Source organism: Carassius carassius, chromosome 6 (genome assembly GCF_963082965.1).
Source record: "Carassius carassius chromosome 6, fCarCar2.1, whole genome shotgun sequence".
Classification (NCBI taxonomy): Eukaryota; Metazoa; Chordata; class Actinopteri; order Cypriniformes; family Cyprinidae; genus Carassius; species Carassius carassius.
The window spans coordinates 20572999-20585992 of NC_081760.1; the positions used below are offsets into that span (position 1 = coordinate 20572999).

Sequence of the window (12994 nt, forward strand, 5' to 3'; positions counted from 1 at the left end):
AAAATGGTAATAAAATATGACAAGAACTCAGTTAAACTGTATCAGAACAAATTCATCTTGATAATGTCAGATAACTTTTATAGAAATGTATGTAATGGATTACAATCAATCAAAACTTCAGACAGATGAAAGTATGGCAATATTTACACATCTATCAATACTTTGTTGACTAATTACCAAGCAATGCTTAATTTTGTCCAGTCTGTGGTGTGAAAAGGTAGCATTAGCAATTCGGGAAGAAAACACATAAGCAAAACATGGTCAGGTCAAAGTATCTGAATTTTTTTTTTTAAGTCAATTTTAGAGCCCGACCGATATGGATTTTTAGGGGCCGATGCCGATGCCGATGCCGATATTAACTCGAAAAGAGCCGATTTATAAGCCGATATTTTGATTTTAAAAATAATCTGGATATTAGACCCATTTCCTATAAACTGCACTTACACAACATTCAGTAGCAAATATATCTGCCTGTTCTATGTATGTGGGCTGTATAAACCATTTTCCAGAATGGACTATGTAAAAAAAAAAAAAGCCTTAGATTACAGTCTCAATAACTAAACAATTGCACATCAAACGTATATATTTTTTAATGATCAAAAAACAGTCTGGTTTTAAACATTTAACACTTTTACTTTCTTCCAGTTGAAGCTGGTTTTAACAGTCTGTGTGTGTACTGTAAATAAATTATAATACTAAAGTTAAAGTATTTGCAGAAGTAGTCCCACACTTTGCTGCTACAGCATTCACCTTTTTCAGCCATCTGTAGGCAGAAAGAGAGACAGAGAAAGAATAAGCATGTGTATTAATAATACCACCATGTATCATTACTCATGTCATCATTAGAATTATAATAATAATAAACTGGGATCTCCTACATAGGCAAAAATGAGAAATATATATATTTTTTTTATTTGTCAAGTAATCGGTATTACCTACTTATATTTAACAATATTATTTCAACATTTTCCTGTTATGTCTGTAAAGCTGCTTTGAAACAATATGTAAAAAAAAAAAAAAAGCGCTTGTTCAGCTCATTTATTTACATGTCCCCTCTGGTTTAATCATTTCTGACGCACCTACTGTAGTTACTGTAACTACACTATATTTGCTCTCACAGAACATCGCCTTGCCTACTATTACCGGAAGATTACGGAATCAATTCGAAGTTGTATGGTAAACGTTAGTGTCATGAACACACCGCTGTCAATTTTGAGAAGAACCACCTTCAAACAAGTTAATAGCAAGCATTTAAGGGGCCTGCTAAAAAGGAAGCTATTAGCGTTAGAGTAACGTAACCAGCCTGAATTCACCAAATTGTTCTCTGGACCTGAGGGTAGCCTCTTCTTCCTTGCTTCTCTCTTAATTCTCATCAGCAGGACTAGCGCTATCGCTCGCTTCTTACAACGGAACAGATACATGTTTGCTGCTGACCGAAAGGAGGAGGAACAGACTATGAAAGAGCTCCCGCTAAACGTTTTTAAAACCCCGCCTACGCCATCGCAGCGCAAATCGCGTTGTATCTGAAGGGCAACGCTGAACCCAGCGGCAAGCGCCGTGCATACCGCGTCCTGTGTGAAAGGCCCAATTACGCGGTCATTATGTGGGAAACACACCGCAATAGAATAAGAATAAGTTAAACGCTAACGTTATAGTTTGACCTCCTATTAACGTTCGCGCTCTTCCACTGATAAACATGGTATTAGCTTTGTGGCTAATCTAATATAGCAATGCATTAGCGGCTGTAAGTGATGTTACAGAATATTTAGAAGTGATAATGATAGGACCGTTAGCTAGAACTACCACACAGTTTTTATATACAGGGTATGAACTAAATCTACAATCATTTCACATGACGAACGACAGACTCACCGTCAAAACAGTAAGTTACATCTCCGTGGCTTGGCTAATCGCTTTCTTCTGTAGTGGACTTCTGGCGCTGTTGTTCACTCTGAAGCTGCAGAGCTCCCTCTGGTGGGCACACTATGCAACACTCATAACATGAGTGAAGCATGAGACTCTGTTTCTCATGTTTCATCGGCCGTTATAAATGCAGATGCCGATTTAAATGCAATTAGCTTATATCGGCCGATAATATCGGCCGGGCTCTAGTCAATTTCACTAGAAGTCCACTGTATGAAGAATTTTTGGGTATAATATGTCACAGTTTGCTTTATTTTGCTATACTCATTTTCATAAATTATAGTGTCCTGCACCTACTAGTAAAAAAATAATAAAAAATTATATCTGGTGTCTGAATAATTGTTGGTTTGACTGTGCATTAATTCTTGTTAAAACTACAAAGTAATTTAGTCAAGAGCAGTGAGTGATTTACTTTGATTTTCTTGGATTAACATAACAATAGCTAGTACCTAAATTAGGCATGGTCACTTTAAGAGTCAATGAATGGATCCAATATAATACACATTCCATTTTTTTCTCAACTGTTTACTTTCACTTAAGACATAACCAACAGTTTTTTCGTACATACTTTCTAAGATGAATATTTTGACATATGTTGTATGTATTTGTCAGTACAAGAGCAAAGCAAGTTCAAGCATTTTAAGACCCCTCTCTCTGCGTGAGCCCTGAACACCAGAACACTGCGGGTGCTGAATTGGGCTCTTTCACATCCTTTTCTGTTTGTTTAAACTGCGATTTGTATTTGTTCGTTCAGGTACAGGAGGAACTTCGAGGAGAGCTTTGCAAAGGAGAGCTCTGTTCAGTGTTGCTGTCTGTGAGAAATGCGGTTCTCTGTGTGTGCACCGAACACAGTGCGCGAGTAACCAGCTACTCTGTTGAGCTTTTCTGCATCTTGTGTTTGGATGGTTTTAAACTCTTTTGAATGTTTAAATTGGCAATGTTTGAAAACACATGAAAATGATAAGCTGTGGGCCCCTATAATCGTCACCACCTTTCACCCTACTAGCGATGGCCCTAATAATGACACTTTAAAATATTCTTATCAGTCTCACATAAACAAATAAGGGCTGTCACAGTTTCATAATTCAATTGAAGTAATCAATTACAAAAAAAAGAAAAAACCTCAGTTTAATTTTGCCTGTGTCAAGTAGCCAGCAAAATACTGGAAGTGGCACATTACATTGACAAGAAAACATGAAGCCCATTATTAGACCATTTTCAAAGGCTGCATGACATATTAAACTGGAGCATCATTTCTTGGGGAATATGATGATTTTCCGTGGGTCTACCATCAACGAAGTGGAAAGAGCAAACGTGCATACATTTCGGTGGTTTCTTTAAGTTTAAGGCTTTTAGATTTAACCAAAGCCAACGAGCTCTCCCTTCACAGCGTGGATTATGATCAAAACAAATGTCTTGCAGGTATTTTTTACGCTTGCACCAGCTATTATGACACCCCCTAACCAACCTGTAAAAGCTACAGAGTGACCACGAAACTACTGAATCACAATACAACTACCATTAGCGGAAATGCTTTACCGGTAATTTGACACCTAGTTCTAAAATTATTGAAAAATAAGGTGGATAAGGCCCGCGTATACTGGTGCATTCAAATCCTCCTGGGAAGTTTGTACTTACAAGTTGGCAAGTCGTAATTATGACGACAGGTGCGTTCAAGTCAGTTTAGTCGACACAAGATGGCGGTGTACCTTCTTTTAATAAATTACAAGAAAATACAACAGGGTTTGTAAATTCTGCTTATATAAAATGAAGAGCAAAGAATTTGCACCAGGTGTGTTTTGTGTTTTACATTTTTTTTTTATAATTTATGAAGCCACTATAATCAGTATCGCATAAACTAGGGATGGGCGTTTTCCGCAAATATCACATTCGAATATTTGAGCTCACAAAAAATGAATATTTGTTTATTTAAATTAAGTTTACTGAGACAGACGTTATTTTTCAGCAACATTTATTGTTTCATAAATTTGGACAAGCTTACACACAATAAGCTTGAACATTACACATCGTGTTTTGTAGCTGAAAACATTTAACAATGCGTGCAAACAAACCAAAGTACAGATTAAAAGCAAAAAAAAAAAAGTGAAAAAAGAAAAAACGTAAGCAGCCTGCAGCAATTAGGCTATTGTAGAACATAGCCTACACTTAACTTTGAAACTTTTAAACTGTTAGCAAATCTTTTTTGCTTTTTTATTCCTATTGTTTTACATGTTCTTGTTAAGAAATACGGGCATGTAAACATGATCAGGGGAAAGTCGGCTTCTTAGTCTGTTAACAATAAGGCCGGCTGCAGAGAAAAAGCGCTCTGACGGCACAGACATTGGCGGGACTCACAAATAATGGTGTGCAAAGCGAATAAGTTTTGTGAAGCGCTTCGTGTTTTCGTTTCACCACTGAATGGGATCCTCATCTGGTGAAATACATGGCTCCAGCAAGAACTGTTCCCACTCGTCTTGGCTGGACTCTCTGTAAATCATCGCTGAAGAGCTGGCTCAGCCTTTTCCGATGATTGGGCATTGCATCCTCTTCATCGTTGGTGGCGGCGGCTGCATCCGCACCACTCGCATCAAGGAAAATGTTCTGATAATGTTCAAAAAAAGTTTTTTTTTCTTACTTCTCTTGTGTTTTCATCGAGAAACCTGAGATGTTTGTGCCAAAGGTCTAGGGCAGGCGCGAGAAGAGGAGTTTTCACTGCATTCTCCAAGTTAGCTGTGTTTATTCGTTGCTTGAGAGATGCCGCAACAATGTTCTTGAAATCAGTCACTTTCTGTGACTCTCCACGGCATATTTGAAGTACCGTAGAAGACTGCAGTTCTTGGGGGCCATTCACATATCGCGTCTTTTGCGCGCTCAAGTTCGTTATTTCCAATGTAGACGCGCGGTATGCGCGCTCATAATGGAAGTGACGCGGTCGCGATGCGCACGTGGTGCGACGCGCCCGTTTTTTCCAGCCGCGTCCGCACCGCATTGAGATAGTTTGCTGAAATTTCCGCGTCTTCATGGAGAGAGCGCGTCATTGTTGCTTAGCAACGGCAGACACCTGAGGAGCGCTTCTGCCCGAGCGCTTTGGAAAGAAGGAGAAAGCGGCGCGCCTAGCGTTTTACACGCATATTTAGGCATATGTGAATGGCCCCTTATTCATTCATTAATTATTTTTTGCTTGCATACATCTTCAAATATGCCGTGGAGAATCACAGAAAGTGACCAAATTAGGTTTTATTGTGAACTTTTTTTTTTTTTTTTGTGAAATTCGAATATCATTTTTATTTATTGAATAATTAGAGCAGAACGAATATTCGAATGTTCGACTATCCATGCACACCCCTAGCATAAACGTATTAATTGTTATATTGCAATCCTGTCTGTCAATTTCAACAAAAAAATGACAGACAACAACAGACGTTCAATCCATTGACCCATCGATTCTATCATGTTTCTTATTGACACGCACGAGTTTTCAGAGGCAGCCAAGCTCAACACCTAGTACCACTTCTGTCTCCTCATTCACCTCGTGCATGCGCTGTTGCATGCGCACCGTCTGCGTAATCTCAAAAAAATGCCTGCATGGGGACGTGGTGTGTGGCTGCCCCAGAGCTCTTTTGATGACGAAAATAACATAATGTGGACGGTGCGTGGATATAAGTGTAATTAAAGCTGCAAGCAGCGATGAACGGGCCCTCGCACCTGGGCTCACCGCAAACAAATGGCTTTAGTAAAAGAAGTGAATGGCGAGAAATATGCATTTGAAGTTGTAAATATAAGGGAAATATGTCATTTATATCTGCCAATCTTCCTGCATGATGTTTCCGATTGCCAACAGGTGGCGCTATGATTATAACTGAATACTGGCCTTTAGATGTCTTCAGACTATGACTCTTTCCAAATATCTGAAGTTTGGAGAAGATTGGATATTTTATGCATAAGTTACAACAACCTCTATTCCCATGGCGGTACATCAAATTTTGTCATGGTGCCACGGACACGCCCTTTAACAAAAACTCAAGATCTCCACAATTTAACATTGCAAAGAACTTTAGATTAGGCTGACCAAAATAAAATGTTGTTGTCATTAAATTTCTAGCAGTAGTTTTGTACAATGTAAAACATGTCACTTCCTGTTGCCAGCAGGTGGCACTATATAGCAACTTCATTTTTCATGGCGAAACATCGAAATTTGTCAGGCCGCCATGGACACGCTCTTTAACAAAACCTCAAGATCTTCGCAATTTAACATCGCAAAGGTCTTTAGATTACACTGACTAACTTTGGTGTTTATCTGAATAAATCTCTAGGAGGAGTTTGTTAAAGTACAACCCCTGAAAATGGCAAAAACGACACCAATTTTGCAGAGAAAATTCAAAATAACCAACTTCCTGTTGGGATTCGGATTTCCTACCAAGAGACTTTTTTGTAGATATTGGTGTGTTACATGTGTGTACTGATTGTCGTACATGTACGTGAAACGGAGCTTGAGGCGCGCTATGTTGAAAGTGTATAGGGGGCGCTATCGAGCCATTTTGCCACACCCAATGGAATATTGGCCTTCAGCTGTGTTTAGGCCAGGACTCTTATCAAACATGTGAAGTTTGGGGAAGATCAGACATTTTATGCCTGAGTTACAAATTTTATTCCCATGGCGAGACATCAAACTTTGTCACGACGCCAAGGACACGCCCTTTATCGAAAACTCAAGATATTCACAATTCACTATCTCAAAGGCCTTTAGATTAGACTGACCAAAATAAAATGTTAATTTTATTAAATTTCTAGAAGTAGTTCATTGTAGCGTAAAGCATTCACTTCCTGTTGCCAGCAGGTGACGCTATGACTATAACTAAATTTGGGAATGTTGATCTGTTCAGGTCAGGAGTCTTATCAAACATGTGAAGTTTGGTGCAGATTGGACATTGTATGTCTGAGTTATAGCAATTTCCTTTATCATGGCGAATCATCGAAATTCGCCAGGCCGCCACGGACACGCCCTTAAACGAAAACTCAAGATCTTCGCAATTTAACATCGCAAAGGCCTTTAGATTACACTGACAAACCCTTCCTCGAATCTTGCCCCTGGAGGGTCTAATGCGCTGCAGAGTTTAGCTCCAACCCTGATTAAAGTCACCTTCCTGTGATTTTCAAATGATCCCAAAGACATTGTTGGGCATTAATTAGAATGCTCAGGTGTGTTTGATTAGGGTTAGAGCTAAACTGTGGATCTCAAGGGACATCTTCTATCACCGTTGCAATCGTGTCTCGCACAAGAGAGCCGCATGTTTAGAAAGCCATGTAAAATTAATTAATTTTAATTTTAAAAACATTTTTTTTCCCTTCCCACTGCATCTCATGTTTTTAAATGAAAAAAAAAAAAGTATTCTGTGTGATTGGCTTTCTGCCCTTTTTATTTAACTATGTATGCATACATGGTGCTGTTTTGTCTGTAGTTGTTTAAGCAACTTAATTAATTATAACTGGTTTATAAACATTATTTTAAATATTATGCACTTTTTTTTCCCAGTCATGTTTTCTTATGCTTTGTATAAACGTGCATTAGAAATATTTTGCTCGATGTGGCCTCAGGAGAGAAGCAAAAAGCTTTTCTTCACCCTAACTAAAATCATGCATTTTAAATTAGAATATAATTCATAATAATATTTAATTTTAAAATGCAAATTCAGTTTTTCAGCCATTTTGACAGCTCTACTCTGTACACTCTTAAGAAAAATGGTTCTAAACTGTACCGGAAATGCTATATAGGACCTTAATAATGTTATAAATAACCTTTTTAATGTGTGTGTATATATATATATATATATATATATATATATATATATATATATATATATATATATATATATATATAGTACAGACCAAAAGTTTGGACACACCTTCTCATTCAAAGAGTTTTCTTTATTTTCATGACTATGAAAATTGTAGATTCACACTGAAGGCATCAAAACTATGAATTAACACATGTGGAATTATATATGGAATTATATACATAACAAAAAAGTGTGAAACGACTGAAAATGTCATATTCTAGGTTCTTCAAAGTAGCCACCTTTTGCTTTGATTACTGCTTTGCACACTCTTGGCATTCTCTTGATGAGCTTCAAGAGGTAGTCACCTGAAATGGTCTTCCAACAGTCTTGAAGGAGTTCCCCGAGAGATGCTTAGCACTTGTTGGCCCTTTTGCCTTCTGTCTGCGGTCCAGCTCACCCCTAAACCATCTCGATTGGGTTCAGGTCCGGTGACTGTGGAGGCCAGGTCATCTGGCGCAGCACCCCATCACTCTCCTTCTTGGTCAAATAGCCCTTGATGCCTTCAGTGTGACTCTACAATTTTCATAGTCATGAAAATAAAGAAAACTCTTTGAATGAGAAGGTGTGTCCAAACTTTTGGTCTGTACTGTATATACAACCCGAATTCCGGAAAAGTTGGGACGTTTTTTAAATTTTAATAAAATGAAAACTAAAGGAATTTCAAATCACATGAGCCAATATTTTATTCACAATAGAACATAGATAACGTAGCAAATGTTTAAACTGAGAAATTTTACACTTTTATCCACTTAATTAGCTCATTTAAAATTTAATGCCTGCTACAGGTCTCAAAAAAGTTGGCACGGGGGCAACAAATGGCTAAAAAAGCAAGCAGTTTTGAAAAGATTCAGCTGGGAGAACATCTAGTGATTAATTAAGTTAATTGATATCAGGTCTGTAACATGATTAGCTATAAAAGCTTTGTCTTAGCGAAGCAGAGTCTCTCAGAAGTAAAGATGGGCAGAGGCTCTCCAATCTGTGAAAGACTGCGTAAAAAAATTGTGGAAAACTTTAAAAACAATGTTCCTCAACGTCAAATTGCAAAGGCTTTGCAAATCTCATCATCTACAGTGCATAACATCATCAAAAGATTCAGAGAAACTGGAGAAATCTCTGTGCGTAAGGGACAAGGCCGGAGACCTTTATTGGATGCCTGTGGTCTTCGGGCTCTCAGACGACACTGCATCACTCATCGGCATGATTGTGTCAATGACATTAATAAATGGGCCCAGGAATACTTTCAGAAACCACTGTCGGTAAACACAATCCGCCGTGCCATCAGCAGATGCCAACTAAAGCTCTATCATGCAAAAAGGAAGCCATATGTGAACATGGTCCAGAAGCGCCGTCGTGTCCTGTGGGCCAAGGCTCATTTAAAATGGACTATTTCAAAGTGGAATAGTGTTTTATGGTGAGACGAGTCCAAATTTGACATTCTTGTTGGAAATCACGGACGCCGTGTCCTCCGGGCTAAAGAGGAGGGAGACCTTCCAGCATGTTATCAGCGTTCAGTTCAAAAGCCAGCATCTCTGATAGTATGGGGGTGCATAAGTGCATACGGTATGGGCAGCTTGCATGTTTTGGAAGGCTCTGTGAATGCTGAAAGGTATATAAAGGTTTTAGAGCAACATATGCTTCCCTCCAAACAACGTCTATTTCAGGGAAGGCCTTGTTTATTTCAGAAGGACAATGCAAAACCACATACTGCAGCTATAACAACAGCATGGCTTTGTCGTAGAAGAGTCCGGGTGCTAACCTGGCCTGCCTGCAGTCCAGATCTTTCACCTATAGAGAACATTTGGCGCATCATTAAACGAAAAATACGTCAAAGATGACCACGAACTCTTTAGCAGCTGGAAATCTATATAAGGCAAGAATGGGACCAAATTCCAACAGCAAAACTCCAGCAACTCATAGCCTCAATGCCCAGACGTCTTCAAACTGTTTTGAAAAGAAAAGGAGATGCTACACCATGGTAAACATGCCCCGTCCCAACTATTTTGAGACCTGTAGCAGAAATCAAAATTGAAATGAGCTCATTTTGTGCATAAAATTGTAAACTTTCTCAGTTTAAACATTTGCTATGTTATCTATGTTCTATTGTGAATAAAATATTGGCTCATGTGATTTGAAAGTCTTTTAGTTTTCATTTTATTAATATTTTAAAAACGTCCCAACTTTTCCGGAATTCGGGTTGTATATTAGTCCTCTATCTGCCTGGTATTACAATATCCTGCAGTGTCTGTTAGGGTTTTACCTAAAAACAACAATGTGTCAGTTCTCCACTTTTATTTTTTTATGACGTGAATTTGTACCAAAAATGACAGTGCTTTAACAACAGTTATTTGCAAAATAAATTGATAAATGACTGTTCACATCAAATACCTATAGCTAGGTTAGACCACACTGGCCGATACCGATTAATTAACCGATAGTTTTTACAATGGATGCTGAATAAAAACTAAAATAGTGCTTTATTTACAAAAAAAGAACGAAAAAACAGTACTGCTTGAAGTGTACTAATGAAGTGCTTTGACAGTTACAGATTTGAAAACAAAAGGGCAAAATAAAGAACCCTAAACACTGACACAGAGAATCATTTCAGCATTAAAAGGGTTCTTCAGGATGCTATGGTTCTAAATAGAACTGGTTCTACATGTAAAGAACCTTTAAATAACCATTTTTTTTGATTATAGGCAATTAAAGGCTCATTATAATGATTTAAATGGTTTATTAATAAACATGTAATTAGTTGATTAATGCTTCAAAATAACCTTAGTCAAGGGCAGCCCTATTAATTACACACAATTTATCACTAGTAGATGATTGGAAGTTTGACTTCTAATTGTTAGTTTGATAGGTAAAGTCAAGAATAGCTGGCTAAGTCAAAATATTTCTTTACAGTCTGTAACCTTTAGATCAATTAAGAAAAACAAGTCATGCTCTTTATTAAATATAGTTGGAGTGAAAAAGTATTCCTACGGTTTCATCACCACTCTTGTGTAAAAAATTGGTACCCATCTAGATAAGTCACATCATATTTTTTTTAACTGTTTTGTAAGGAAAAAAAATTGTCTCAAGTCAATAGTTTCTTATTTTAGTATCATTTTATTTATTCAGACCCTATTGCTTTAGCTAGAATCAAGAAGTATGAACGTTCAGGACCTTGTAGCTCTCTAGTTATTGTTTATGCCATGGAGTAGGGCTGCATGATAAATCGCATACAATTGTCATGCACATCTCGTCAGTAAAGCCAGTTCTCTGATTAATGCTAAATCTCAATTTTTGTGTAATAAATGCCATTCCATCTGAAAGCACGTGATTGGTATTTACTACTAATCACAGAACTGGCTTTACTGATGAGATGCACATGACAATCAAACTCGATTTATTGTGCAGCCCTACCATGGAGTGTAATACAATATATAATATTAGTCTACTAACATGTTTAAGTAACATCTAGCTTACAACCTCCTTAAAATTATGTAGTTAAATTTCTGTTCTGTTTGTTTTTGGTAAAAGCCCTTCTCTTCCTCACAGAGTCCTGTGAATGTCGTCTACTGGCTAGGCGGGCAGAGCTGTTTATGGAAATGAAAAATTTTGGTCAAGCCATCAAGGATGGGGACGCCATGTGCCGACTCCGTCCCCTGTGGCCAAAGGTAGGAATCTGTGACGAAACCCACATAAACAAACCATGGTTCTCTTACGAGAGTTCTCTCGTACTGCGTCTTAGCTAAGACGCTATGGGAAAAGTCTCTTTTCACGAAATACTGAAGCAAACAATTATCCTTAATTTTGAATTTTTGTAAAGCGCATTTGCAGCAGTACACAGCCATAGGCGAGACGGCTCGCTCGCTCATTGGCTGCTCTGCGGCAAGTGCACAGCCTATCGAGCACAGGCTGATGCAATATCAGACCAATATTGCTTCGCGCCCTTCATGCCACTTCCCGCCGAAACGGGTGTGGCCCAACCCTATAAAAGGAGCTCGAAAAGGCTGACTCACCTGATTTTTCATCTCTTCAGCGAAGCTGAAGTGTGTTCTTTATGCGTGTGTGTGTGTTCGCCCTGCGACACACACTCGTAAAAGAGCTTGCGTCTTTTTTAAGATGCCTTCCTGCGGCTCGTCAGCGAGGGAGACCGGTACGTCATCTGTGTCTCCTGCCTGGGTGAAGATCATGCAGCGCTCGCGCTCGCTGACGGCGGATGCCCTCACTTCGAGCTGTTGCCATGGTGACTCTGAGGACTCGCTTGGCCTTTTCTCTGAGCCTGCATTCTCCGCTGCGCTGAGGCGCCACACTCTGCTAGCTTCGGGCAGTGAGGGCTGGGCGAGCTACGAGAAACGAGCTGACATCGAGAAGGAGCCAAGGCGAGTGCTCACGCTGGCCGCGACGAGTCTCGGCCTCGAGTGGTCTGCACTAGCGCCCCCCTCTCATTCCCAGCTGGATGGTAGTTTCCTTTCGGATGAGCGTACTTCTCAAAGCCCGCCTCATTTCTTCCTGAGCTCCACGAAGAGGTGGCAAAGGCTTGGAACGCTCCATATTCAGCGCGAACTCGTTTGTCTGTCTCACTAGCATTCTCCACACTGGATGATGCTAAAAACAGAAACTACCAGTCACTTCCGCCGGTGGAACAGGCAATAGCGACGCACCTTTGTCCGCCCTCTGCTGGACGGCGGACGAAAGCGGTGTTGCCATCTAAAGCCTGCTGCATGACGTCACCTCTGCTCGCGCGAATCTTCTGCTGCTGAGCGGGCTGCGTCTGCACTGCACGCGATGGCTGCTTCATCGAAGCGCCGGTGTACGAGTTCCGCTGTGGCCGAGCTCTCACCCAAGCGCGCCGCTGTTTCAGTTCCAGGAATTGTGACTGTCTCAGCGTTTTCTGCAACGCGCAAGCCTGCAAAGTTGCCCGCTTGCCTTCACCCCCGTTCTCGCTCTACCGGCCGTCGCCCCGCGGGGACCGCGGCAGAGGATTACGGTGAGGCCGGGAGCCCCGAAGCCATCCTAGGAAAGCGCCGGTGTACGAGTCGCCACGGCCGAACTCTCACCTAAGCGCGCCGCTGTTTCAGTTCCAGGGATTGTGACTGTTTCAGCGTCTTTTGCAATGCGCAAGCCTGTACGGTTGCCCGCTTGCCTGCACACAAAAACTGTTATCACGGCTACCCAGTTATTTCCCGAAAGAGGTGTAATTTCTGGTGTCCCGGCCACTGCCGATGGTGCTATAAATGTAGTGACGA

At 40.0% G+C, this 12994-nt stretch overlaps 1 protein-coding gene across 3 annotated transcripts in view; it reads left to right on the plus strand.

The window, feature by feature from the left end:
- The window catches only part of lonrf2 (LON peptidase N-terminal domain and ring finger 2), a 76230-nt gene that overhangs the window by 38245 nt on the left and 24991 nt on the right, over window positions 1-12994 (plus strand). For all 3 annotated transcript variants that reach the window (XM_059552385.1, XM_059552383.1, XM_059552384.1), the window contains exon 2: window positions 11301-11419. In XM_059552385.1, coding sequence (XP_059408368.1) covers window positions 11345-11419 — 75 coding nt within the window. In that variant the 5' untranslated portion in view covers window positions 11301-11344. The remainder of the gene's footprint in view (window positions 1-11300; window positions 11420-12994) is intronic.